This window comes from Anopheles arabiensis, chromosome 2 (genome assembly GCF_016920715.1).
Source record: "Anopheles arabiensis isolate DONGOLA chromosome 2, AaraD3, whole genome shotgun sequence".
Taxonomy (NCBI): domain Eukaryota; kingdom Metazoa; phylum Arthropoda; class Insecta; order Diptera; family Culicidae; genus Anopheles; species Anopheles arabiensis.
Window position 1 is genome coordinate 50,764,567 of NC_053517.1, and position 25,365 is coordinate 50,789,931.

General features: G+C 47.8%; 8 protein-coding genes across 11 annotated transcripts; 2 read left to right on the forward strand and 6 right to left on the reverse strand.

The window, feature by feature from the left end:
• Positions 1–55: 55 nt before the first annotated feature.
• LOC120898107 (probable elongation factor 1-delta) lies at positions 56–3,014 on the reverse strand. Of its 2 annotated transcripts, XM_040303496.1 has the most exons (5): positions 2,824–3,014; positions 2,455–2,571; positions 1,748–2,275; positions 1,180–1,260; positions 56–1,098 (listed from the first exon to the last, which is right to left on the reverse strand). In XM_040303496.1, exons 2-5 carry the CDS (start codon positions 2,545–2,547, stop codon positions 466–468), a joined length of 1,335 nt encoding a protein of 444 aa, XP_040159430.1. In that variant the 5' UTR covers positions 2,548–2,571; positions 2,824–3,014; the 3' UTR covers positions 56–465. The 2 variants fall into 2 exon arrangements, with proteins under 2 accessions (XP_040159430.1, XP_040159431.1); XM_040303497.1 differs by lacking the exon at positions 1,748–2,275 and having other exon boundaries at positions 2,824–3,010.
• A 310-nt stretch (positions 3,015–3,324) lies between these two features.
• On the forward strand, positions 3,325–5,111 carry LOC120893519 (beta-lactamase-like protein 2 homolog). The gene is given in 5 exon segments (XM_040295472.1): positions 3,325–4,054; positions 4,127–4,293; positions 4,367–4,427; positions 4,429–4,684; positions 4,769–5,111. Coding segments are annotated over 5 exon segments (876 nt in total). The 5' UTR covers positions 3,325–3,935; the 3' UTR covers positions 5,042–5,111.
• A 45-nt stretch (positions 5,112–5,156) lies between these two features.
• On the reverse strand, positions 5,157–10,250 carry LOC120893518 (restin homolog). 3 transcript variants are annotated; one of them, XM_040295471.1, is made up of 3 exons: positions 7,803–10,250; positions 6,295–6,398; positions 5,550–5,663 (listed from the first exon to the last, which is right to left on the reverse strand). In XM_040295471.1, the coding sequence occupies exons 1-2, from the start codon at positions 9,606–9,608 to the stop codon at positions 6,333–6,335; spliced, it is 1,872 nt and encodes a 623-aa protein (XP_040151405.1). In that variant the 5' UTR covers positions 9,609–10,250; the 3' UTR covers positions 5,550–5,663; positions 6,295–6,332. The 3 variants fall into 3 exon arrangements, with proteins under 3 accessions (XP_040151403.1, XP_040151404.1, XP_040151405.1); XM_040295469.1 differs by lacking the exon at positions 6,295–6,398 and having other exon boundaries at positions 5,157–5,686; XM_040295470.1 differs by lacking the exon at positions 6,295–6,398 and having other exon boundaries at positions 5,157–5,663; positions 7,803–10,247.
• A 2,780-nt stretch (positions 10,251–13,030) lies between these two features.
• LOC120893391 (T-complex protein 1 subunit alpha) lies at positions 13,031–15,680 on the reverse strand. Its single transcript, XM_040295232.1, has 2 exons — positions 15,469–15,680; positions 13,031–14,995 (listed from the first exon to the last, which is right to left on the reverse strand). The coding sequence occupies exons 1-2, from the start codon at positions 15,539–15,541 to the stop codon at positions 13,395–13,397; spliced, it is 1,674 nt and encodes a 557-aa protein (XP_040151166.1). The 5' UTR covers positions 15,542–15,680; the 3' UTR covers positions 13,031–13,394.
• A 1,307-nt stretch (positions 15,681–16,987) lies between these two features.
• LOC120893390 (serine/threonine-protein kinase polo) lies at positions 16,988–20,040 on the forward strand. The gene is made up of 6 exons (XM_040295231.1): positions 16,988–17,092; positions 17,298–17,522; positions 17,636–18,266; positions 18,358–18,685; positions 18,760–19,006; positions 19,086–20,040. Exons 1-6 carry the CDS (start codon positions 16,988–16,990, stop codon positions 19,275–19,277), a joined length of 1,728 nt encoding a protein of 575 aa, XP_040151165.1. The 3' UTR covers positions 19,278–20,040.
• A 110-nt stretch (positions 20,041–20,150) lies between these two features.
• LOC120893392 (cyclin-C) lies at positions 20,151–21,422 on the reverse strand. Its single transcript, XM_040295233.1, has 2 exons — positions 20,719–21,422; positions 20,151–20,604 (listed from the first exon to the last, which is right to left on the reverse strand). The coding sequence occupies exons 1-2, from the start codon at positions 21,304–21,306 to the stop codon at positions 20,392–20,394; spliced, it is 801 nt and encodes a 266-aa protein (XP_040151167.1). The 5' UTR covers positions 21,307–21,422; the 3' UTR covers positions 20,151–20,391.
• Positions 21,423–21,640: 218 nt separating this feature from the next.
• Positions 21,641–24,896, reverse strand: LOC120896298 (GPALPP motifs-containing protein 1). Its single transcript, XM_040300302.1, has 3 exons — positions 24,755–24,896; positions 22,028–23,236; positions 21,641–21,972 (listed from the first exon to the last, which is right to left on the reverse strand). The coding sequence occupies exons 2-3, from the start codon at positions 23,234–23,236 to the stop codon at positions 21,814–21,816; spliced, it is 1,368 nt and encodes a 455-aa protein (XP_040156236.1). The 5' UTR covers positions 24,755–24,896; the 3' UTR covers positions 21,641–21,813.
• Positions 23,339–24,734, reverse strand: LOC120896299 (phosphatidate cytidylyltransferase, mitochondrial). The gene has a single exon (XM_040300304.1). It carries the CDS (start codon positions 24,447–24,449, stop codon positions 23,442–23,444), a length of 1,008 nt encoding a protein of 335 aa, XP_040156238.1. The 5' UTR covers positions 24,450–24,734; the 3' UTR covers positions 23,339–23,441.
• Positions 24,897–25,365: the final 469 nt, after the last annotated feature.

A 25,365-nucleotide genomic window follows, 5' to 3' on the forward strand; every position in this document is an offset into this window, starting at 1 on the left:
AAATAATATTCATAACATTTTCTCTTTTTCATCGAGCATTTAATTGGTTCAACTATTTTTTTGTTTTTGAAAGGCAGTACCGTTTCCAGAGCCTGGTTTTATTTACGACCATGTTTTAAGCATTACTTTTGTTTCGCATACATTCATTTATGAACACCCAAATGCGTCTACGTAGATGTGGGAAAGGTATGTGTGTTTACTTCATCAAACTCGGATTTACACAGATGCAATAGGATAGAATATTTCATTAATGTACTTTCAATTTGAAAGAAGCAACCGTCACTAAGGTAGAAAGATGGCGACCAGCGTTCTTTGTTCGATTCTTCCGCCTTTCATCATCTCATCTCTGCCTCCGAGTTTTTACTGTCGTGTCTTGAGTTATTTATGTGATAAAATCGATTAAAAATGTGTTGCCGGATAATCCCCCGGGAAGGTACTGCTGGAAGTCATACACACACACACACGTTAAATCTTGTTGAATGCAGCAATATCCACACTTTGCACGTAATCCTCAATCTTTTCGATCTCCTCCTGCAGCCAGTCGACGGAAATCTTGTCGTCCTCGATAACGCACGACATCTGCAGCTTGTGGATGCCGTACGCCAGCGGCACCAGCTTGGCCGCACCGAGCAACAGTCCATCGGCGCTGATTTTCCGCACCTCCTGCTCCATCACCTTCATGTCGGTTTCATCGTCCCATGGCTTGATGTCGAGGATAACGTTCGACTTAGCGATCAGGGCCGGCTTCTTCGACTTCTTCGCCGCGTACTCAGCCAGACGCTTTTCGCGCAACTCGGCTGCCGCCTTGTCCTCATCCTCATCCTCCGAACCGAACAGATCGACATCGTCGTCGTCGTCTTCCGCTTCGGCCTTCTTGGCGGGGGCGGCAGGCTTGGGCGCGGCGGCAGCGGGTTTGGCGGGGGCGGCCGATTTGCCACTGCCCGATTCGAGCGAGCGAACGCGCTCGTGCAGGTCAATCACAAGGTTGTTCAGTCCATCAATAATCGAGCGAAGCTTCTCGTTTTCCTTCTCCACCGAGGACAAACGATCCAGCAACTCGGCTCCGGGGCTAGCTGCCAATGCGGCAATACCATCCATCTGAAGGGAGATATGCATTAGAATATTGTAGTAGAATTTATGTAGGAAATTACTATATCAAGTTCGAGCGTTTACACCTACCCGTTCGAGGGAATTTTTGATGTGTTGCCGGGCTTTCGAAATTTCCGATGCCAAAGTGCACTGAGATGGAACGGAGTTGATCTGCAAAACAATGAGATAACGGTAATGAGTAGAAGCCACCGGAACAAATCCTAAAAAAAATCAAGCGTGATAATTAAAACAAAGGTGCTGAAACAAAACAAAAACCATTTTATGGTGCTAACTATATACTAACTAGAAAACGAAAGAAAGAGAGAAAGAACGAAAAACAAACTGTCCACAGCCCAGCCGTTTCATCAGCGGCTTATAACGGGGTTTGTTCACCCCCGTCGGTCTCGACAAAAAACTAAACGGATTCACATAAATCACACCAGGGAAACAACATATGTACAAAGATGGCCAAACTCTACTAAGACAAGACTAGCAAAGAATACTGAAGATCAAATCGAAATTAACGAAACAAGCATAGGTAGAACCGAAGCACAACAGGCCAGCCACAAAAAAAGAACCAAAGAAAACGCAACCAGCCCGACCAATGTCCAGTCTGGGGCAAAACACAACGACCACACAACACACGCCGCAGAACCACCTTGTTCAATTCCTCCGTTATGTTGTCGCACAGCTTATGGGCCAGATTCTCCTTCTCCTTCTGGTTCTTGGCGTTCTGCTGCTGCACAGTCTCCTGATACTTATTATCGTTGTCTTGCACCGACGATGGATCTTCCTGCGACTTGGACTTTTTGGATTTCTTCGACTTCTTCTTGCCCGTTTCCTTCTGCACCTCGGCCGGCTCGGCGACGGGTGGTTGGGGCTCTGGCACTGCATCCGTGCTAGCTGCCTTCTCGGAAGACTCGGTATCGGTTGGAGTACTTTCTTTCTTGCCCTTGTTCTTCTTCTTTTTGTCCTTTTTCGATTTCGGCGCATCTGCTGCCGCCGCCGGTGGCGGTGAAGATTCGACCGACGCAACGTCCATCTTTCTCGGCTGACCTTGCTGCTGCTGCTGTTGCCGCTGCTGTGACTGTTGCGGTGCGGCAGCGTTTCCTCCCTTTTTCGGCTGTTCTATTTTTGATCCTGCCGCCACTCCATCGGACGACTCCATCTTCCCCGCAGCGGAAAGCTTGCATACAATTTTAGGGGTGGGTGGGTTAGTGGTTTTAAATATTGGCAAAGAACGACAAACGCGACAATTGTTACCGAGTGTTGTTTCGCTTTCGGGGCACAAGTGTGCTGCTCAGCACTAGAACGTTACCAAATTCTGCGGAAAACCAAACACTTTGCGCGAATCGTTTTACCTACCTTGGACATGTACTCGTGGTACGCCTTCTCAGCCGCGTTCATCGTGGATTTCTCCGTCCACAGTTTCTCGTGTGCCATTGCTGCAGCAGCCATTTTGCGCTTTTATTAATAGTCTCTCTGTCGGAAGCGAAAAGCAAAATGAAGAATGGTTACTACCAGCGCTTGATACGAGACCAGCACGAGTCGAAGCCCTGCGGTTCGGTACCCCTTCCCCGGTGGGCTTTGCTGACCTCTAGCCAGTCCTTGTGGCAGAAAACGTGCAGAATTTGTGCAACAATTTGCTGGCGGTTCCACTTTCTAACCACACATTCGCCCATACGCATTTCGGGGGGCGATGGATCGATGTAACGATGTGCATGATTTACTTACCACGATGTACGATGCCACGAAAACAGATCTTATTCACAAACGAACAAGAATCGCTGCAACGACGACTAGTGCGAAGCGCAAAAGGGGAAAAATCAATAAATTCCACACCGAAGACGAGTGCCGGAGCTCGATTTTTTGTGGATTTCGACACGCGTTATTTTTGCTGACAGAACCGCGGCACGTATGTCATGTTGACGTCTGGCTCAGCATCGGGCGATGCTCGATTATTCGTGTCCGTTTTTTTATCCAATTTGTGTGAATAAAATCGCATAACATACTAATGAAATTACAGTCTGTTTCGCTCACCAAAATATAATCATATTTTTTCCAATATATCATATTGAAATTGTGTAAATAAAAATATTCCCTCTTCAAACGATGCTCTGTTTAAAATCTTAACCCAATGCTGGCAACACTGCACGTGCTGGTTGTCAAAACTAAAATCCAAACAACTGCCAGCGCTTCAAAATATTGCGATAAACAGTGCGCCAAACGCCACCAACGAATCATGTTTAACGCATTAAAGGACCAGGCAGTGGAAATCGACACCAAGCTCAAAACACTGCGCAAACAGTGCACCACTTTCGCCATCGGGTACGTGGAAAAGGACGAGCTGAGGCAGCACACGGTGCGGGAAGCGATAACGGCCGCCAGGGCCGAGTTGCGTGATTGTACGGCGGACTGTGACAGCTTGGCCGAACAAACGCACTCACTTTTCTCACTGTTGACAGTGGCCGATAAAGCGGCAGACGAAATTTACGATTCTCTTATCAAGCTGTACCACAAGCAAGGCGTAAAGGTGCCCCCGATCGAGCTAGAGAACATAACGATAGGATTCCCTGCCCACCTGCTTCCCGTTCCCGAGCCGGACGTATCGGAACCAGATTCCGCCACTGCAGCGGCGAACGACGACGAACAGGAGGAACACCACAACCACGGTGAAAGTGAGTCTGATTCGGAAGAGTTTGTTTCGGAAATCTTCATCACCAGACCGCCCGGCGAGGAAGGACTTGCGCCGGAAACGCCGATGATCAAGAGTAGAAAACGATTATTTTAACCGCACACGCTACGCAACCCGTGCATCCGTTCATCCGTTCAATTTTACTGGCACCATGGCAACAATACCGGCAGTGAGTAGAATTTCTTCCCGGCTTATCCGTATTCTGGGCTGCAATCCCAGCCCAATGACGCTGCAAGGGACCAATACATATCTCATCGGCAGTGGCAAAAGGTAATTACGCAGTTCTCTGGCAGCTCTCGTAACAGCGTTCTTATCGTGGTATCACTTTTCCATTCACCGCAGGCGTATTCTGCTGGACACTGGGGACGCGAACGTGAAGGAATACATTGGCCATCTGCAAAAAGTGTTGATGGACGAACGAGTCCTGATCAACGACATTATCATCTCGCACTGGCACCACGACCATGTGGGCGGGGTAGATGATATATTGGAAGTGATCGACAATAAAGGTAAACGCGGCCCGGGGCCCAGTACAAGCGTATCCATGAATCATTCCACTTACAAGTCCACCATAATTTATAGATACATGCAACGTTTGGAAATTTCCTCGCTCGGATGCTCCAGAACCGGAGGTAAAGCATACAACGCTCGAAGGAGCTGAAAGACGGACAAATATTCACGACCGAGGGTGCAACGCTGAAGGTGATCCACACACCGGGCCACACGACGGATCATGTTGTGCTGGTGCTGCAGGATGACAACTCGCTATTTAGTGCCGATTGCATCCTGGGAGAGGGCACCACGGTGTTCGAGGATCTGTACCTGTACATGAAAAGTCTCGAAACGATTTTGAACGCTAACCCCACCGTTATATATCCAGGGCATGGTAACATCATAAATGTAGGTTTCGCAGTGCTGGCGTCGATCGGTCACACGATTCGCTGTAGGTCGGTGCTCTAATGCCTTTCTGATCGATTTTTGCAGGATCCAGCCGAACGTGTGACGGAATACATCAATCATCGAAATCATCGCGAGAAGCAAATCTTCGCCGTGTTCGAGGCCAATCCGGACAAGCAGTACAACGAGATGGACATTGTGCGAACGGTGTACAAGGAAACGCCGGAACAGCTGTGGGCTGCGGCAGCGTACAATGTAAACCATCACCTGAAGAAGCTGACCGTCGAAGGCAAACTGCTCGAGTGCGTGGACAGTGAGGGTGGCAATAGCTGGAAGTACGTTCCGGCACCTTCCCTATAATCGGTTGCCATTAGGACGGTGTGGTAAATAAACTAGTTACGGTAGCGGTCTTGTTTGTTTTAATGCAAAATCCGTCTTAGATTTCTTTCTCCCCGAACGGTGGTAAATGGCAGAAGAGGGTAAAAGTTATTTTATTTATTTTTCATTCGTTTATATAGTAAGTTAACTTATTTTTTGGCCTATTAACCTTGAAGTACCTAGCAAAGTACAACTCTGCAGTAAATACAGTTTGTTTTGGGGGAGACCGGGTGAGGGAACAGGAATAAAATAAGGGAGGAAAAGTGGAGCTACACAAACGCTCGGTTGGGCGGTTGATCATGTGGGCATGTTGGCAACAATAACGGTTGTGCGATAATACAAGTGGCATTGTCGCAAACCCGGCACAGAAAGGGAAGAAAAATGGTAGGGGAAGGAAGCTTGTTGTTGCTGTTGCTATTGCACAGTGCAGCAACACGATCGCCCTTCCAGCTCGCTCCGCAAGTGATCTTCCACGGTTACGGTCGGCAGCTGCTGGTCCTGCCGGTAGGAGGAGGAAGATGTATCAATTTTTGGCACCATTCCGGACGGATTCGATTTCCTCCTTGATGAGTTCGATCTTTTCGGCGTAATTTTTCTGGATTTCCTGGAATTTGATGAAGAAGAATCCTTTGAATGAAAGTTTGTTTGAGAAGATTTGGTCATTAGAAACATGATCGATGAGATATGGGGAAGAATGAAAAAGAAGAAGAAAAAAGAACGGGACACGTAAAGCCATATGACACAATATGACACAAGCACACAGAAATCGGACGATCGGACAGATTTACAATCCCAAACAGTACACACCACGTGGACAATAATCATACACTATGTACTACAACTACTGGTACTACTACTACTACTACTACTACAGCTGTCACTACTGTTGCCGAGAGTCTTCATTACACTTTGTACAACAGCACGAACACCACTGCAGTGCAAACTACGGCCAAGGATTGAAACTACGACTGGGACACAACGGACAGAAAAGGAACTGAATAAAATGGTGGTGGTGGTAGTGGTGGTTTTGGGATGCAATGAAACCGGATGCGGAACTTGCGGAACGCGCATTTGAACAGCCACATTACCTCACTTTCTTTGCGTGTGTGGAGTGTTGTTATCGTAAGATATTGTACTAAAACTATATAATAAGATATTAAGAACGTAAGCGAGTAGTGCAAGAATGATTTAGTGGGCGCACGGGTGATAATAGAGAGAGAGAGAGTGACACACACACACACGTCCGTTGATATAGTTTGGTCAGTGGTTTGAATCATTTCTTTGTATGTGCAGTTTTTTTCAAGCATGGAAAATCAATCCCAGCTCGATCCGCCGTTTTCTGAAAAGTGTGAAGAAAAAGAAGGATAAATAATAACACATTTAACATAGAGTGTGTGATCTTCTTAAAAAAGCGGGTATGTTTTTTTCCATTCGGGGTTTCGAGTTTCATTCGCTGTTGGCATTTGGCTTTGGTCGAAATAATTTTGGGTTTTTGGATCAGATTCTTTTAAAATTGTTACCAAATATATAGTTCGTACATGTTACATTAACAACTGTGTAGGCAACAGCTTGCAAAGGAAAGACTACGATTCCCGTGCTACGATAGACAGGAAGCAAGCGTATTTTCTAATGCTTTATCCGTTATATTTCGTTTGGTTATAATTTGATGTAATATGTGTGAATGATTATGGTACAGCAATGAATCGACGGTATGCAACCCAAAACCCTCTTTTCTACCTAGTTTGGAAAACCTTAAACGATAAATAGAGCAACAAGATGGACAAGAGATAAACTAATGCAATACACACATAATGAAACGAACTCAATAAATAGTACAATAATGAACAAATAAATTTACAACATGTCATTTACAACAGTGTACAAATAACAGGGGTGGGTCCCTTGACACATTCCTCAACTCGAACGACTCAATAACAAGCCCGTCATGGGTTCAAGCCTAGAATGGACCGTCTCGCCGTAACAAGGACTCTTGACTCTCCGAATGCGTGTGGTAATGAATTATTTCATTGCCTGTGTATAGGCCGGCATGTCCGCAAAATAGAAGAAGCAGAAGACAAAGAAAATAGGGGTTACCTTTTTTAAAATAACATAAAAATATAATATTGCATTAAACTTAATGTGCTTTTCCGAGACAGTATACAAAAGATCAATTAACTTAGTTTAACTATTCTTTAAGCAAGATCGTTGATCGCTCTCAGCATTTTAACAGTTCAAAATTAAAGGATGACGCAGACACCGGCAATATGCCAAAGAAAGTATTCGATACGGTACTGAAAAAATGGCGTAAAATACGGCGTGATACACACACTTCAGTTGCATTCCACACCTGAAGTGCATTAACCAAAATTGAATTTCCTCCTAAAAGATGCAACGCGCACGCGTGCGTATGAGCTGCAGCGATTTGTGAGCCATTTGGGTAGAGATGGTGTAGTGATTGTTGTGGTGGTGTGTAGTATTAGTATTAGTGCTGCTAGTACCACTAGTGCATTGCGTGATGTGAAAAGAATTAGTGGAAAATTTGCCAACGAAAATAGAGAGAGAGAGAGAGAGAGAAAGTATAGAAGAAAAAAAAACACAAGTGCAACAGGGGGTGGCAAGTATGCAGCGTTATATGCGGCCACAGTATGATTCAGCGCCGCGGCGGCCACAGCGGCGCACTACTAACTGGCGACTGGTATAAATATCGCAAACATTGCAGCCGTGCGCAGAACGCCTAACTAACCTTGAAGAGCTCGAGCTGTGTCGTGTACTCTTCCCGCAGATCATTGTACATCTTTTGCGAGACGCTCAGCTTCTTCTCGAGCAGCGTCTGTCGCTCCCGCTCCGCCTTCATCTTGCAGTCAATGTTCTCGAACCGCGTCTGCAGCTGCTCGTGCTCCATGTTGCGGATGTTCAGCATGTCCTTGGTGACCGCTACCACCTCCTTGATGTTTTCGATCTGATTCTGCAGCGCCCGGATCTGCATGTCCTGCGTCTTGACCGTCTTGGTGCGCTCGAACAGCAGCTCCTTCGCCTTGTTCATCACCTCCTCGTGCTTTTCCTTCAGCTTCTTGATCTCGTTCGGGTCCGCCTTGCTGCCACCGGAGTGCGCAATCACTTCGCCCTCCAGCTGGCTCACCTTCGACTTGAGGATGTCGTTCTCGAGCGTCTTCTTCTTCAGCTCGCTCTCCAGATCCTCTATCCGCTCGTTCGAGTTCTTGGTCGGCGACAGCTCGCACTCCAGCTGGGTCACCTTCGCCCGCAGGATGTCGCTCTCGATCACGCGCTTCTTCAGCTCGTTCTCCAGCTCGCTGATGCGATCGGTCGATTCCTGCGTGGTGGTCGGTTCGTCCTCCGCCTGGTTCAGCTTCGATTTGAGAATGTCGTTCTGGATCTTCAGATTGCGGATCTCCTTCTGCAGCTCCTCGATCTTCTCGTTGGCCGGGCTGTCCGCCAGCGGTACGCGCTCCAGCTGCTCCACCTTCGACCGCAGGATGTCGTTCTCGATGTTTTTCTTCTTGAGCTCCTGCTCGAGCGTTTCGATCTTGTAGCTGCTCGCCCCGCTGTGCACCTGTTTGCTCTCCATCTCGGTCAGCTTCGAGCGCAGTATTTGGCTCTCGGTCGTGCTCTTCTTCAGCCCCTTGCGCAGCTCCTCGATCTGCTCGCTGTTCGAGTCCTGCGTGGCGGTCGACTCCTTCTCAAACATCTGCATCTTCGCCCGCAGCATATTGCCCTCGGTGGTGCTTTTCTTCAGCCCCTTCTCCAGCTCCTCGATCCGCTCGGTCGATTCTTCGTCCTCGCGCGTCGCCGCATCGCTCTCCAGCTGGCTCACCTTCGCCCGCAGAATGTCCGCCTCGATCTGGTACTTCTTGACCTGCTTCTCCAGATCGCGCATCCGCTCGTTGGCTTCCTGTGCGTTCGAGGGCGTGTTTTCGAACTGCTTCAGCTTCGAGCGCAGTATATCGCTCTCAATGTTCTTCTTCTTCAGCTCGCGCTCCAGCTCACCGTTGCGCTCGGACGCTTCCGAGTCACCCTCCAGCTCCTTCACCTTTTCGCGCAGCACCACACTCTCGGTGCGCTGCAGGCCGCGCACCAGCTCGTCGAGCTTCTCCTGCGCTTCCGGTGTCTGCGGCTCACTCTCGACCTCCGTCAGCTTGCCCCGCAGTATACCGTTCTCGATGATGCGCTTCTTCAGCTCCTTCTCGAGCTGCTTCACACGCTCGGTCAGGTCGAGCGAGGCCTGTGGGTTCGTTTCGGCCTGCGACAGCTTCGAGCGCAGTATGTCCAGCTCCATCGTCTTGCGCTTCAGCTCCTTCTCCAGGATTTCGATCTTTTCGTTAGAGGCCGCATTGTTCGAGGGCACCTGCTCGAGCTTCCCGACCTTCGCCCGCAGGATATCACACTCGATCGTCTTTTTCTTCAGATCCTTGTCAAGATTGTTTTTCTTATCCTTCAGATCCTCGAGCTCCGTCTCGAGGCGGTTGATTTTGCTGAGAAAGTCCTTCTCCAACCACGCATCGAAGTTGCTCATATCGTCCAGGTCCGACATTTTGTCTGCCGTTTTGTGTTGAAGTTGAAGCCGCACGCACCCGGCACCCGGTTTCGGTTTCGGTTAAAGTCACTTAACACGCCTACACACACGCACACACACGACCGACGTGGCAACCCACGGCGCGACACGAAAGCACTAGAATTCACGAAGCAAAAGCGCACAAGTATTTCAAATGCTACGATTAATTATACCACGCTCAACACCGTCCCGCACCGAACCGGCTCCCTCTGATGTCCGCCCTTTTGGGAAATGGGAAGGCAGCGTGGCGTAGCGAAATTCTTTAGCGACCACTCACTGCCGCAACACGCAACGAAATTGGCGAAAATCCACCGCAGACCGAAATTCCTTCCGCCTGCACTGTGGGGCTCACTTCAGCTCTCGCATGCGGACACGAGGATCAGGATCAGTATTTTGGGGCGATCTAGCGATAACTAACACGCTGATCGCAACGGTTTGTTTTTTTTTCTTTCTTCTTGTCGTCCTCCAGGGACCGTCTTAGCTTCAAGTATGGAATTTTCACCTTTACCCTCCCCTTAGTGAACTATCACACGACACACCGGTACACCGTGCTTACAGAAACGTCCAGCTAAACCGACAAACATCCGCCAACTGGTTCGGGATCGGTTCTTGCCGTTTCGTCCGACCCGGCTGCTTGCCGACACGATATTTGAAGCCAACGGTCGGACGCGCCTGCGTATCTGCCACCTGTAGCCGACCGATTTCGCACCGCGTACGATCGCACTGCACAGATCGTCGGAGTGTCTTCTACCGCTGCGGTGCGGTATTTCCGCTCTCCTGTACGCAACGGACGCCGGCGGGGAGCCAAAAGCAGGAGTACAAACACTACTGCTACTACTACTACTACCCAATGCCCCAGAACCTACCGCGCACCGAATTGAGAAACGTACGCGCGCGCTGAGAATGCTGAATAAATTTTGCTCCCCGAAATGAAAATCTATTTTTGCCACATGGGTCCGAGACATCACATTGCCTGCTGACTTCGTCGGCCGTTCGAAGACAATTTGCCGGTAGTATCGGCGGCACGGACCACCATCCTCGGGCACTTCATTCACCCTCCCCGCGGAAAAACAAACGCACCTTCATGGCGGATTTTCTCACCGTACGCACCCATCATGCTGTCGTGTTTTTGTATCTTGCAAGGATCGCGAAGATCATCCCCGATCAATTGCGCTCTGCAACAATACTATACTTTTTATGCACCGGCATACCTTCCTTGTTTCATTTCCGGCAGACCTGTTAACGGTGCAGCCGACCATTCAAGATGCGTTTGTTCCATTTCCAGCTGCGCAAGCCATGTTCCGGAAACCTTTCATCGAGATGCATTTAGCTGCATCCACGATACGGCAATCAATTGCATTCTTTAACTCCCTCATGCTCCTCTCCGAAAGCGGAATTGTGGGAGCACCTGTGGATGTGGAGTGATAGGTACTGTGTGTACGTGTGTGTGTAAAAAAGGGGTTCTTTTTGGCTATAAATTGAGTTGCACCACAACCATTAATGCGTTTTCTAACGAGCTGAGGAATCCGTTGGACTGTGGCTTTTACACGGTCGTTTCTCCGCGCTCGGGGTATTGTGTACTGTGGTCCAACCCGCCCGCCGGCTTGAGTGGTACCGTAGGCGCACGGTTATTTATAGGAAAAACGCACCATCCACCTTCTATGGGCGGGGGGGTTTTTTGGATGATTCGTTCCTGTTGAACGTGGTCGTGTCGTAAGAGCAAGACATGAGAAATCCGGAGCAAAACCCGGTCGTTACCAGTGGGAACGCAACCAACCAACCAACACCACTATCACCGGCAGAGAGGTCGGCGGGTTTGAGTTGCTCTCTTTTAGGATTTAGAAGATAAACACACTCACACGTACGGGACACTTTTCATTAACAGGAAAAGAACATTTAAGCAGTTTTGAGCGTGTCCTTCATGAACGCTTTATGAAGCGTGTGTGTGTGTGTTGTCGCAAGTGTTAACGGTACCGGCGATCACGTGCTTGCTGTACTGCAAGCAGAACACATGCAATAGAAGGAACCGCCGAATGATCAGGACGAACGATTGGCCAACGGAAAATAAGGTGCAACCAACAAGCAGCCGTACCAACAAGTAGCATCGTACATTGTACGATCGTACCGAGGTTTGCATCACTGCAATAGACAGCAATTGGGAAATTGGTCTGTCTTTCTTGGGTTCTAACCCACAGGGGCTGGAAAACCATTCCCGAAGCGATCCATCATGAACATGTCGGGCCAGATGCTTGTAAACAATCGATCATTGCCCGGCCCCAACGTGTACGGTCAAAATGGATCGCCGTTAAATCCAACGCACATCGCCAGTTTACAAACGGGTACGGGGTCCCCAAAGACCGATTGATCACAGAGTTGTGTCGTTTCCGGGTCAAGAATCTTGAAGAGAGATGTTTTTCTTACGTCTCCCAATTTAAAAAAAAAAATAGACCTAACATGACGACTTCCAACCTGCACGGCGTGTGCGAGACAGTTTTAGTGGTCGTTCAAAGGGCATGTCTCCGTTTTCGAGAGGCAGTTCGCTTAAATAGGGCAGTGGTGCAGTAGGTAAAAATAACACCCGATTGTAGGTGGGCCGGTACGGTCGTGCTGTATGCTTATAAACAACATCGGCTTGCAGATTGCATTTTCTGTCTGTGTGTGTTTGTTTTTTTGTTGGAAGAGCAAGAATTTGTCCAACGAAACGCTTAGGCGCGAGGGAGGAAAATGCGTAATAGTTAAATCATTCGTATATTTATTTTTGATCTCATTCGGGTTGGTTCTAAGATCGATGGAGAAGATTAATCATCCCTTTGGATGCTGATGCTTTGCAATTACTCGCAAAGGAAGAACGAAGGCGCGACAAAATTGGTTATTAATTTAACACCGCATGGGCAAACGCTCAAGGTTGTGGTGTAAAGCAAACAACTTCGATCGCAAGAGTAAACTAAATTGTAATTTGAAATCTCTTGACTCAAGCGAAGGCACACTCATCGCTGTAGATCACTAACACCTTCCCTGATACAAATAATCTGGTTTATGTTTGAAATCTGATTAAATTTCAATGCTGTCGAAAGACTAATAATGACGAAGATTGGACATAAAATTAGAATAATAATGTTCTAAAATGTTGGGCATTGATTTTTTGGGAAAATATATGCTTCAGATTGTAAAATTGTTAAATCAACTACTTACAATTAGGAATGGGAACGAGCATGGCATCAGTATGAAGAATCATTATTTCTTCTTCATCTGGTTTAGCCAACCACCAACGATGCATTCTGCGGCTCCGAACACATTCGAACACCTTCTTCTTGGTTGCGGCCACGAGTTCGACATGCTCTGTCGGTCGGAAAATCAATTCATAATCGCTTCTTTCTAAGTATCGTTGAACAGAAACCCGCTGGGATATTAAGTTACAGTTTTATTTCGGTACTGTTTCACAAGGAAAGAAAAATGCACGCATGTGAAACTCATTAAAAGTATGTAAGAGTAACATGAGTTTGCCTGTTGCCGGTGTGTTGTGAATCAGTGTGAATAGTAATGAATCGAGGTGTTAGCGAGACAGACGCAAAACCAAACTCGAATGGTGCAATAATATTGCTCCGCTCGCCACGAATCGGCACGGCGCCAAATGATCAGATGTTAGAATAAAAGCTTAAAGTATGTGTAGCAAAAATGCTGCTGCTGAAGGCGACGTATGTTGATCGATCGTTGAAAACAGGATCATATGCCGATGATCGGTTGCTTCACCCTCCTGCACACATCCTAACCGTCCAGCTCACCGGCCGCACAGGCATCGCCGTAGTTCTTTCCTCCCTTTTCTTCCGGATTGAGCGTGATCATGTCGTCGATTCGCAGAATCGTGATCGCTGCCTCCGTTGCGAACTTGAGTGATTTGATTTTCGACATTGCCGGCTCGAGCACGCCCGCCTTTTTGTTGTCCTTTACCACACCCTCGATCAGATCCAGCCCGTACCACTTGAGCTGCGCGTGGTCGACGACGGTCTGGCTGGAGTTATGGTAGGCACGCAGCTTCGCCACCAGGTCCGTCGCATCCTTGGCCGCATTGACGGCCAGCGTTTTCGGGATGACCAGCAGCGATTTGGCAAACTCGGCAATCGCCAGCTGTTCGCGAGAGCTCAGCGAGGTGGCAAAGTTTTCCAGATAGATCGACAGGGCCGCCTCGACGCAACCACCGCCAGCCACCACCTTCTTACCCTCCAGCACACGCTTCGCCACGCACAGTGCATCGTGAATCGAGCGCTCCATCTCGTCGCAGTAGAAATCGTTCGGACCGCGCAGAATGATGGATGCGGCCGTGCGGGCTTTCGGGCCACGGATCAGAATCAGCTCGTCGTCGCAGATGAACTCCTGCACCACTTCCGCCGCTTCGCCGACGTAGCTGGCGTCGAAGCTTTCCTCACCCTCCATGTTCGTGAGCGAGGTGAGGTACGCGGCACCGGTCGCTTTGGCGATACGCTTCAGATCAGCCTTCTTCACGCGTCGCACGGCCATAGCGCCGGCCTCGACGAAATACTTCAGGCAGAGATCATCAATACCGCCGCTGCACAGCACCACATTAACGCCAGTGGCCAGGATCTTTTCAATCTTCTCCTTCGTGATGTCCAGCTCACGAGCGCGAATGCCCTCCAGCTTCTCCGGGTCCGTGATCAGCACCTGCACGCCCATCTTCATTTTCGTCTTCTGCAGGGAAAAGTCCAAGCAGGCGATCTTTGCATTGACGATCTTTTTGGGCATCTGCTGGGAAGCGATGGTGCAGTTCAGGGCGTACCCCTGCACGAGAATACTTTCGCGCGCCGACTTGCCGTGCGCCTTCAGCACGTTCACTGCCTTAATCGGGTAGGCCGGGTTGCCTTTCGGGTCGAGGATTTTCACTGCCTGTGCTGCGTCCACCACCATCGTGGCGAAAAAGTCCGCATCGGCACCGATGATCTTAGAGCTCATCGATGTTTTCGCCACATTGATCAGTGTTTCGCGTCCCAGATCGTCCACCGGGGCGGTCAGGTGCTCGGAAATGTATTTGCACGCCTCCTTGCACGCCAAACGGTAGCCGGCAATGATCGAGGTTGGATGGATCTTCTGTTTCACCAGCTCGTCGGCGTTCTTCAGCAGCTCAGCCGCAATGATTACGACCGAGGTGGTGCCATCGCCGACCTCCTCGTCCTGCAGCTGGGCCAGCTCGCACAGCACCTTGGCAGCCGGATGTTCCACCTCCAGCAGCTTCAAAATCGTAGCCCCATCGTTGGTGACCGTCACGTCGCCGATATCGTCCACCAGCATCTTGTCCAGGCCGACAGGTCCGAGTGAGGATTTCACTATGTTTGCGATTGAGCTTGCGGCCATCACTGCAAAGGGAAAAATACCAGGACGTTAGTGAACTGTTCCTCCGGCCATAAATCTGTTGTCGTACAACATAACCTCACTAATGAAACATGACTCATCCTATGCGAGATAGTCACGGGAAAACAAGGTGGAAAACGGATTAATCGCTCTATTGTTTAATTGCGGGGAATGTTACAATTAATAAAACGGATGAATTGCGGCCGAATCGTGTTATTTGCCTGCTACAGCTTTGAGTAACTTTGCAGTCTATGATAAAAACATGTAGCCGGCAAAAGCGAATATCGAACCATGGACAGTAAAGTGGTATTTTTCTTAGCCAAGAGTACATTTTATGCTTGATCTCATGCAGTGGTACATGATTTCTATCAATTGTCATTGAAGTTTTCCATAAATTCTACAAAAATGTAACATGTGATGCGGAACACCCACGGTCTAGGGAAACAAAGCGATTCCGGCCTACCGACAATACACTTACCATTTTGTGTGCGGACGGGCGCTCCGGACGACCGGTTGCCGGCCAAGGCTAGGGCACTTGCTACAGTGGACATTGTTGGACGATCTGTAGATAAACCGTACGAATCCGAAATCGATGGAAATTGTTTCCGTTATTTAGACGAAAACCACACACGGCTTATTCTGGACAGCGTTTTCTGCAGCACACTTTTTTTTCGACACAACTTGACAGCTGTTTGTCAAAATCGCTTGATTTGACACATTCCGACAATCCCAATTTTATCCGACAGATCTTGACCCAGGCAATATCATAAAATTCGGTAAAATTATGATAAATTCCCAAACCTGGAAATTCTGCAGACAAAAAAGACAATAATTTAGCTAGATTACAAAACTATTATAATATTTTTGAATAAGTAAAAATTTCTTAAGATATATATGACATCTTAACAAACTCCCGAAAAGGCATAATATAAAATAAAACATTGGTAAGCACTAGTTAATTGTACCTAGAGAACGATTTTTTTCGTTTTCCCAAAATTTGTTGCTCACTTTCTAGAGCATTAAACAAAAATCAACAATAATTTAAATAAGAAGTAAGCATAATCCTCACTGGTCCGCTCATATTCTCACTTCCTACAGTGATATCTTCTCACTCGAGTGGATCTTTCTCACTTTTGCCGCACACTTGGGCTTCGGGTGCGTTTGGGACAAAACGAATTTTGACCAGTTCATATTAAACATTCCTGAGCGGGCTTTTTAATTCGATCGCTCTAACTGACCTCAACTGTTTTCTTGGGGTGTAACTAAGTTGATATAAAAAAATCAGTAACAGATTAATCACTCTTTTAGCAAGTTAATAGTTAATGCCGTGATTATTCACACGCCACTGCTGATTTCACCGTGTTCACCGCTCGAACCGCTAGATGAGAGGAGAGTTGTCGAGCAGAGACCGTTTGCCAATTTGGCTGCCACCATTCGAATAGTAACGGCTGTGTCAACGTCTGGACCGGGCGCGAACTTGTTGTTTGTCTCGCTGCTGTGTGTGTGCGCGCACTGAAGGCGTCCTGTTGTGTGGAAGCACATTGTTGCCCCCTTGGCTGCTCTGGAAGTAACATATAATTTCGCGTGTGCAAATCGAGTGATCAAAGAAAGCATCGATTTAAAGTCTATCGGATTCCTGCATGGTTGCCCCCGTTTCGTACAGCGTTAACATTCACGGCAAGCGCGACAGCACGTGCGTGTGTATTGGTGTGTCCAAAAACGGGCCCAGGAAAGGATCGAAAAGAACGAACGAAGAACACGACTGCGAAGAGGATCACAAAAAGAGCGTTAACGAGTTCTTCGTGCAGCAAGCATCAGGGGCAGGAGTCATTGTAGTTCGTGCGAAGTAAAATCGAATGACCAACAGCGTAAAAGCCCATCGATCTCTATCCACTGTTTACTTGGTGTACGTCTTCGGTTACCTTCGGTTGGCGTAACGCGCGCAGTCATTTTTCCGGCCCGAAAGAACACATCAGCTTGTGTCTACAGCCACCAACATGAGTAGTGTCGCCAAGCCTGATGAGAAAGCGGTCGACATTCCGGAAAAATTGTACGATGCCGGCACCAAGCGGACGTACCGCCGGATGCGGTTCTTCGGCAAGGTAAGTTTCCGTCAGTCGATTTCCTATGCGGCTTCGGGCGATTCTTCCGCCGTGCGGTCCTTCATCTTCCTCGTCGAAGGGCCTCCGGCGGGAGCCCGCCCGTAATATAACCTCTAATTTACGTACGGGAAGCATCCCGGTATACGAGTGTGTTGTTTACAAAAATGGGGTTCTTTGCTTTTTGCTATCTCCTCGTCGATGGTAGGGCGGGTTCGCCAAGTGCTACGAGATAGTGGACGTGGCCACGAACGAGGTATTTGCCGGGAAGATTGTCTCAAAGAAGCTGATGATGAAGCACAACCAGAAGGAGAAAATGACGCAGGAAATCACGATTCATCGTTCGTTGAACCACAAAAACATCGTCGGCTTCCACAGCTTCTTCGATGATCCGCTCAACATTTACATCGTCCTTGAGCTGTGCAAGAAGCGGGTAGGTGCGCCGATTCCGGCACTTGGTGTACTCCCATGGTTCATGGTTGGCGCAACGTTAATGTTTTGCCCTTTTGTTACCCCCGCCTTCCCGGTCCTTCCCTCCCCCTTTAGTCCATGATGGAGCTGCACAAGCGTCGAAAGATCATCACAGACTACGAGTGCCGGTACTACATGCATCAGGTAATGACCGGTGTGAAATATCTGCACGACAAGCACATCATCCATCGGGACTTGAAGCTCGGCAATCTGTTTCTGAACGATGAGCTGCACGTCAAGATTGGTGACTTTGGGCTAGCGACCAAGATAGAGTTTGACGGTGAGCGGAAGAAGACGCTCTGCGGCACGCCGAACTACATTGCGCCGGAAATACTGAACAAAAAGGGGCACAGCTATGAGGTGGACATTTGGTCGATCGGATGCGTCATGTACACGCTGCTGGTCGGTCAGCCACCGTTCGAGACGAAGAGCCTGAAGGATACGTACAATCGGATCCGGAAGTGTGACTACCGGCTGCCTCCCACGCTTCGCAACACAGCGGCCGAAATGATCTGCGCCATGCTGCAGTCGGATCCGATGAAGCGGCCCCGCATTCACAAGCTGTTTGAGTTTGAGTTTCTGTCCGGCAGTCACATTCCGAACTCGTTGCCAATCTCCTGCCTTACGATGGCACCGCGAGCCGATCAGCTGGAGCAGGCGGAGCGTATGAACAGGAAGCCGCTATCGGAAATGAACGGCGCCGGAGGTAATGCTATATATCCTTGGTGGGGGATGACAGATGGAGCTGTGGTAGAGATACATCTAAATGCGTTGTTTTATACGTTTGATATTCTCAGATGAAACGCGGTTCGAATCGTCATTCTTGAAGAACAATCTACACGATCCCATCACTGCCAGCGGTATGATTTCGCGCCACAACGATACGTACCGGGCGGATATTGAAACGTTGCACCGGGAACTAACGAAGCTGTTCCTGGCCAAACCAGCACGGCTAGCAAGTAATCTGGATGACGAAAATACAGATCCGGCCGTCCAGCCACTGTTCTGGGTGTCGAAATGGGTCGACTACAGTGACAAGTATGGGTTTGGGTATCAGCTCAGCGATGAGGGAATGGGTGTTATGTTCAACGACACCACCAAACTGATTATGCTTGCCAATGGACAGTAAGTATTGTCGATTGTCATGGGACATAGGTTTTTGCCAAACGCACTGCATTTGAAACGTTTACTTTCTGCAGCAACGTGCACTTCATTGACAAGGAGGGCCAAGAATCGTACTGGGACGTGAACAGCTTCCCGCCGTATTTGGAGAAAAAGATGAAGCTGCTGACCTACTTCAAGCGCTACATGATGGAGCATCTGGTAAAGGCTGGCGCTGGTGTAATGAACGTTGAAAGCGATCAAATCTCCCGTATACCTCATATGCATACCTGGTTCCGCACGATGTGCGCGGTCGTAATGCACCTAACCAACGGCACTGTTCAGGTAAGTGCGGATGGCGGAGCCGGATCATTTGTTAGGTGGACTATGCTTAATTTTTACCTCAACCGTTGATTATTTTCAGCTTAATTTCTCCGATCATCAAAAAATAATCCTCTGCCCGCTGATGCGTGCCGTAACATTGATGGACAACAACAAAAACTTCCGCACGTACCGTTTCCAGACGATAATAGAGCATGGCTGTTCGCATGATTTGTACACCAAGATACGATATGCTCACGAGAAGATAAAGAAACTGCTCGAAAAACTATCCTAAAGCGTCCCCAAGCACACGAACAGCACGGAGGCGCGTATAAGGTTAAAAATTGGGGCGTATTTTTATATAGTATCCGTTTTGTTTTCATAAGGCACAAAAGTGGTGCAGCACAGGATAATGATGAGGAGGTTCTTTCTTGGTGGTTTGACCAGGATCCACACGGTCTTTTTTATCGATAAAACTACTAACAGCAATGATCTGCACTCATCGGATAATAGGAATATTCCGGAGGAATTTATTTGGTAGGATGTGAAGCAATCGTTTCGTTACTCTTTGGTAGCTTCATTATCTGTCACTTTTTGGATTTTATTTCGCTATACGCTATGCTTTTTTGTCCCTTTACCGTAAACTGCCAATTCACTCACCGTTTTTTTTTTCCAAGCAGGAAGATACGACGCGTTCCATCTTCTTATATTGTGCGTATTCGCTATTCAGCTGAACAGAGAATATATAGAAATAGTAATCCGTTTTGATACGTTTTTATTGTGTTTAGTGCCGACGAGTGCTGTCGGTCGTATCATGTGCTCTCGGTAGCAGGGAACTGGGAAAAGTACAATTACAGCACCGACCGATCCTCCAAGTATTAGTGTAAATTAAATTTACTGTTACATATAGCGAAATACAACACCGTCTCAATCAACAACAATCGTGCGGCCTACAGATAATAGGCGGAACTACATTTTGCTTACGGGATGTTTCTTATTGTGTTGAAGTCTGTCGAATACATGAAATACAGAAAACTGCCTCGTGCCTTGTGAACGCTGCTTTGTTTTAAAACGAAACGAATTCTTTGTGGACAGGACAACATGTTTCGGATGCACTCCTGCGCAGTAGTCTTCTGACGGAAGGGCGATGAAGAAAGAAACGAAAAACTCATTTACGTAAGTAGAATAAATTATTATTCGTTCAAGGTGATATAAGGATGTGTGTTTTCCCCATAGAAGTCTCGGAATCACAAGTTTCATTACAAGCTACCGGTACGATGTACGGAATCAGTTCTGTTACCTCTATCGAGCGGGCGTGCGTGATTATTTAGTATGGAAAGGTGAACGCGATTGACTGGCATTCAGTCCAGGCCAGTCCGTACGAGATCGCTGCTAGGGTCGACACCAAATCACCGCTGAGGATGCGGCTTCGGTTTGGGCATTTTTTCCAACAACGCCTGGATCTCCTTCTTCTCATCGTATCCTTTCCACAGCTCGAACAGATTAACGATTGCGCGTGCGATCTCCTGCACCTTGTCCATGTCGACGTTTAGCTCGGCAAACCAGGATTTTAGCTCTTTCTGTAGAATGACACACGCTATCTGCAGACAACCGATAGCGATCTGGCCGCAGGTAACCGAAGGGAAAATAGAAAAAAAACGAGACACACGTTACAACAGTACCAGTGCGTGATGTGTGTTGGAAGAACTGAACAAACAGAATCGTGAGTTTCTTACCTGATACGGGGGATACAAAAGACTCACGTCCGTGCGTAGGGAGTCATTGATGAGCCGCCAGGTAAGAGTGAGCAATTGTTCCTCCTGGCCAATGTCCTGCATGAGCTGCAGCAGCGGGCGGTACGGTTGGTACACAATCAAACAGCAGTCCAAATTTTCGAGCAGGTAGAATTCACACTCCAGGATGTGGTTGGTGCGGTACGGGAACTCCTGCTGGTAGGCGTAGCTGAACTTATTCTTGATCACCGTCTGGCACGTGGTGATGAGTCGCGAGTTCGATATCACACCGAACTCTTCCACCTTGGACGAGAGCAGTATGCATGTCGGCGCCAGCAGCAGCGGATCGATGCACTTCAGTGAGTTGCGCGCGTAGAACCGCTTGAAGTACACGGTAGCCGTAGCAATGACCTGCTGGCGCAGCTTCAACTGCTCTCCCAGCACCTGTATGATGTTGGCAAAGAACATGAAGAGTTTCTGGTACTCTTCTTCGGAGAGCGTTTTCAGGTCGTGCTGACGCTCCCGGATCAGATCCTGCTTGTCCAGAATCCACTGCTGGTGGTGTGAGCTTTGCCAGAAGTTTCCTGCCATCTTCGTTGAATGCTGCAGCTGAACACTATAGCAAAAGATTCACGGTAATTGCAGCGATAGGGTGTAAAATTTCATACGAGGATCGAGAAAATTGCTCTACCAACAAAAATGGCTGTTTGTAAACAGCTGGTTTGACAGGTACCGTTTTCTGATTTTACCGGTTGAACCGGTAAAAGCCAACCGGTTCATATTGTCGAAGGCATGGCAGATTTCAAACGACGTTAAAGTCGTTTGAAATTACGAATCCTGTCGTTTTATAGTTAATGATTGTACAATTGGTGTAGTATAGCCTATCAAATGGACTCATTTTACAAAAACCAAGACGCTGAATAGATTTTCATATATTTAAAAGTCAGACATCCTTACTTTATATTTATTAAACATAAAAATGGTTTATAATGTTTGTTAATGTAAAACGTATAAAATATGCACCGCTGTGCACAATTTATAACACTATCACTATTCGTCCACGAAATGCCGGAAATGGTTCATCTGGATGAGAAATGTTTATAAATATTTCGAGCTGCCGCTGGAAAATCGTGAATTTAGCAGCTGAGCTTTCTTCATGATTGCTTTCTTTTGTGCATCGTCAAAGCGATTGGCATGCAGATCAAGGTTCCTATCGAACGGTCTTCTTGTTGGCTCGGAACTATCACCAGATGCTTTCTGCAAAACAAAAAGTTATTAGAAACTTGAAGAGAAAATATGCAAACAATTGTACCTTTTCCTTCTTGATTTTAGTTTGATGTATCTCCAGCAATGTTTTGTCTCGTTTGTGTTTCTTCTTATGCTGTTTTACCATCTTTTCCTGCTCCTTGTCCCGTTTGGCGATCAGCGATCGCTCACGCTCCCGTTCCCGCTCCGTCTCAGCATCGACTTGCTTGGACGATCGCTCCGAACCGCTGGCCTTCTTTTTCCGCTCCCGATCGGCCGGGGTGTCCGTCCAAACAGTGCGATCGCCAATTTCGAGCTTTTCGCGCGTACGGAACTGCCTCGCGCCTAGCCCCATATCGCTAATCTTGCGTATATCCGGCAACTCCAGCATCCAGTCTTCGCGGGCTTTCGGCATGGTGGAAGATCCACTACCGTTAGCAAATGCTGCTGCCTCTTCCATCTGCCGAATCTTTAGCTCTAATGCACGTTGCTCCAACTCTACATTGGCTCGTGAGCCGGATGTGCCGGGTAACGGACCAATAGTGTCCTCCATTTCCTCGCCATCCTCTTCCTCCTCCTCCTCAGGTTCGGAAAATGGTGAGAGCTCCGATTCAGATGATACGTGCTCATTGTCAGACGCTTGCGGGCAGTTGAATCCTGGCGGTAATGTAGGCCCTATGCGCCGAGGTTCCGTTACGGCGGGCTCATCGGTATGGTTTACTTGACGATTCAGTAAATGTGGTGGTAACGCCGGTCCAATCAAATCATCCGGGTTGCGGGTGGCGTCCGGTGCTTCCTGCTCCATATTGGATGTTTTAGTCAATGTGCTGGGTGGCAGGGCTGGCCCAAAACACTCGGTAGATGTATTGTTCTCGGTGCCATGCTGCTGTTCTGATTGTTCATCTTGTGACGACACGGAAGACACGGAAATATCAAGCATTTCCCCTTTTTTCTCACGGACAGCTTCTTTTCGTGGCGAATCGTCGTGTTTTGACGAACGTTGGACGTCATAATTTTTGGATCGAGCCCGTGACGAGGAGTCGGTAGAACGCGATCTTCGACGACGACGGCTACGATCGGGGCTTTTGCTTCGGCTTCTTCGATACCGGCGTCGATCGGAGTATCGTGACGAGCTGCTGTGGTGATCTTCACGATACGATGAGCGTTCTGAGTGGTTCCTCGAAGATGAAGGTGCCGTGCTTGAATGTTTGTGCCTTGTAGTAGTCGTCTTATACCGCACACCACAGTCCGAATCAGTCGTGTCTGAGTCAGACATCTGCAACGAAAGGAAATGTTTGTTTAATATAGATTTATATTTCACTATGCACAGAAAGATCATTTTATCTTAGCAATAAAAACAAAGAAACAGTATACATTTTTGTGAACTAGATAGTTTGATAACACATGATCTGAAATCTTTATTGAGTTCATTTAGACTAGTGTTAAATCCCTGAAACTGAACCCGTCGCGTACTAGCCCTACTAGCTAAATGTTTTCAACGCCTTGGCCCAACTGTAGCGTACGGATTTCACAAAACCGGCCGTGGGTATGTTTTTAATCGATTGCCAAACGCTACTCGACCAAACAATCGAACGGAGACACGAAGCCACAATGGACTGGTAGTTTGTGGCACGCGACACGCCTATTAGTATGTCTTCCGTGTCCTGTCTGTAGCGCCCGCTTGTCTGCCGCTCGACGATCAAACGTATGGGCCACTTGGGCAGCCCGTTCAGGTGAGCCAGAATCGTGGGTTCCGCAAGGTCCTGTGTGCAGATTTGATTGTCGCTCCCAGCGATCGGTAGCTCCAGGCAGCCACGGAACTCCTCGAACGTGGCTGAATACAGGTTGCGAAAGTTCTCCAGCTGAGGCCGCACAATATTATTGACCTTGTCCTTGTTCTCGCCAAAAATCATCCGAAAGTCACCACTGTAGCTGAGGTTTGAAATTGCCCGATACAGCTCAAACTCGGTAAACTTCTCCGGAAGCAGCAGCAACGCAGCATGCACCGCCGAGCGAAGGTTTTGCTCCATTGCGTTCTGAATTTTCGAGCTGGATGCGTTCCGTATGATCTCGACCGGCTTGTGCAGCCGTCCGGCCAGATACAGACAGCGCCAATCCGACAGGTCTTCCAACAGATCCTTCGTAGACACGACGCCGTACTTGATGATCACGTCTTCCTCGGGAATTTGCACGAGCGTGTTGAAGTACACCCGAGCACCGAACGATTCCTGGTACTTGGCGATCAGCCCTCCACCGAGCAGGCGCATGCTGGAATAGTGCTCAAAGTTTTGGTCCAGATTTGCCGTGTGCCAGCGGTGTGCATTGTCTACCACGTATATGAGATCGATCATGTTGCGCTTCGAGCGAACGGATTCGTAGCCCAGCTGCTGCTTTACGCCGGATCCGTACGCAAAGCAGAAGGAAAAGCCTTGCGGAAACTTGGACAGCAACCGGAAGAACATCGGTGCGGTGTTGCCTCGGGAGAGCATTGTTTGGGTGTGCTGGTAGATCGGTGAACGTTTGCCCGCACTGTACACTTTTGCATTCCCCTTCACTAACAGAACATTTTAGCGCTCTGCGTTCGTGGTATCGACACTTTTTGTTATTACTTAACACATTCCGCGCGTAATCCAGCACTTAGTTATCGATTGCCGACAAGCCGTAACGCGGTCATAAACCCACAAATGTCAAAATCTTCCGAAGACCCACAAAAGGCATGTATTTTGGTTCACAGCCCATCGGGCGACGGTGGTGATTTGCTTACATACTCATGCTGGCGTGGATTGATACTTACATTTCACTGTATTTACTGGTGGCACTTCGAACCAGCTGGGCGTAATAACTCAGTGTTTGATAATTTGGCGTGCAGAATAAAAAGATGATACAGAATTTTACGTCCGGCATTCAAAACAGAAGTTTGTTGTGACGTTCTGTTGCCACACCCGATGAAAAAGCTCTCTAGAATGCCACGGCTTCGGCCGGGGTGCCAAACGTTTCTCTGTCAGCACAACTATCGTACATTTTGTAAACAATTTCAAATTTATTTAACATTTCTAGCTTAAGAAACAATACTGAAAACAATTAAGCTGTAATTTAGGCTCAGTTTTTGTGTAACACTTATTAATATCTATTACTATTAAAGATAAAAAGTTACAATATCCATAAGCTAATATATAAAAAAATATTGTCAATTGTTGTTATTAATTGTTTCAAAATGGGAAAAGATTGCAATATTCTTTGACTATCAACACATTTTAAAAATACAAATCGAGCGTACTAAAATAAAATAATAGTTTTCCAAATTGGTATCGATACGAATGGTTCCTAAAGCCACACCCTTAATCGTCTGTCAAAATGGTTTCATACAAAATCTTGTCAACGGCAAGTGGACAATCACAATAGCTT

Excerpts from the sequence above, each read along its gene's own strand:
- LOC120898107 (XM_040303496.1), bottom strand. The coding sequence starts at position 2,547 with ATGGCTGCTGCAGCAATGGCACACGAGAAACTGTGGACGGAGAAATCC. Across the intron at positions 2,276-2,454 it reads ACCACGAGTACATGTCCAAG|CTTTCCGCTGCGGGGAAGAT; the intron begins GTAGGTAAAACG and ends ATTGTATGCAAG. Across the intron at positions 1,261-1,747 it reads TAACGGAGGAATTGAACAAG|ATCAACTCCGTTCCATCTCA; the intron begins GTGGTTCTGCGG and ends ATTGTTTTGCAG.
- LOC120893518 (XM_040295469.1), bottom strand. The coding sequence starts at position 9,608 with ATGTCGGACCTGGACGATATGAGCAACTTCGATGCGTGGTTGGAGAAG. Across the intron at positions 5,687-7,802 it reads CACAGCTCGAGCTCTTCAAG|GATTCTTCTTCATCAAATTC; the intron begins GTTAGTTAGGCG and ends TTTCATTCAAAG.
- LOC120893391 (XM_040295232.1), bottom strand. The coding sequence starts at position 15,541 with ATGTCCACTGTAGCAAGTGCCCTAGCCTTGGCCGGCAACCGGTCGTCC. Across the intron at positions 14,996-15,468 it reads GCCCGTCCGCACACAAAATG|TGATGGCCGCAAGCTCAATC; the intron begins GTAAGTGTATTG and ends TTCCCTTTGCAG.
- LOC120893390 (XM_040295231.1), top strand. The coding sequence starts at position 16,988 with ATGAGTAGTGTCGCCAAGCCTGATGAGAAAGCGGTCGACATTCCGGAA. Across the intron at positions 18,267-18,357 it reads GGAAATGAACGGCGCCGGAG|ATGAAACGCGGTTCGAATCG; the intron begins GTAATGCTATAT and ends TGATATTCTCAG. Across the intron at positions 19,007-19,085 it reads TAACCAACGGCACTGTTCAG|CTTAATTTCTCCGATCATCA; the intron begins GTAAGTGCGGAT and ends GATTATTTTCAG.
- LOC120893392 (XM_040295233.1), bottom strand. The coding sequence starts at position 21,306 with ATGGCAGGAAACTTCTGGCAAAGCTCACACCACCAGCAGTGGATTCTG. Across the intron at positions 20,605-20,718 it reads TTTTGTATCCCCCGTATCAG|ATCGCTATCGGTTGTCTGCA; the intron begins GTAAGAAACTCA and ends ACCTGCGGCCAG.
- LOC120896298 (XM_040300302.1), bottom strand. The coding sequence starts at position 23,236 with ATGTCTGACTCAGACACGACTGATTCGGACTGTGGTGTGCGGTATAAG. Across the intron at positions 21,973-22,027 it reads CTAAAATCAAGAAGGAAAAG|AAAGCATCTGGTGATAGTTC; the intron begins GTACAATTGTTT and ends TTTGTTTTGCAG.
- LOC120896299 (XM_040300304.1), bottom strand. The coding sequence starts at position 24,449 with ATGCTCTCCCGAGGCAACACCGCACCGATGTTCTTCCGGTTGCTGTCC.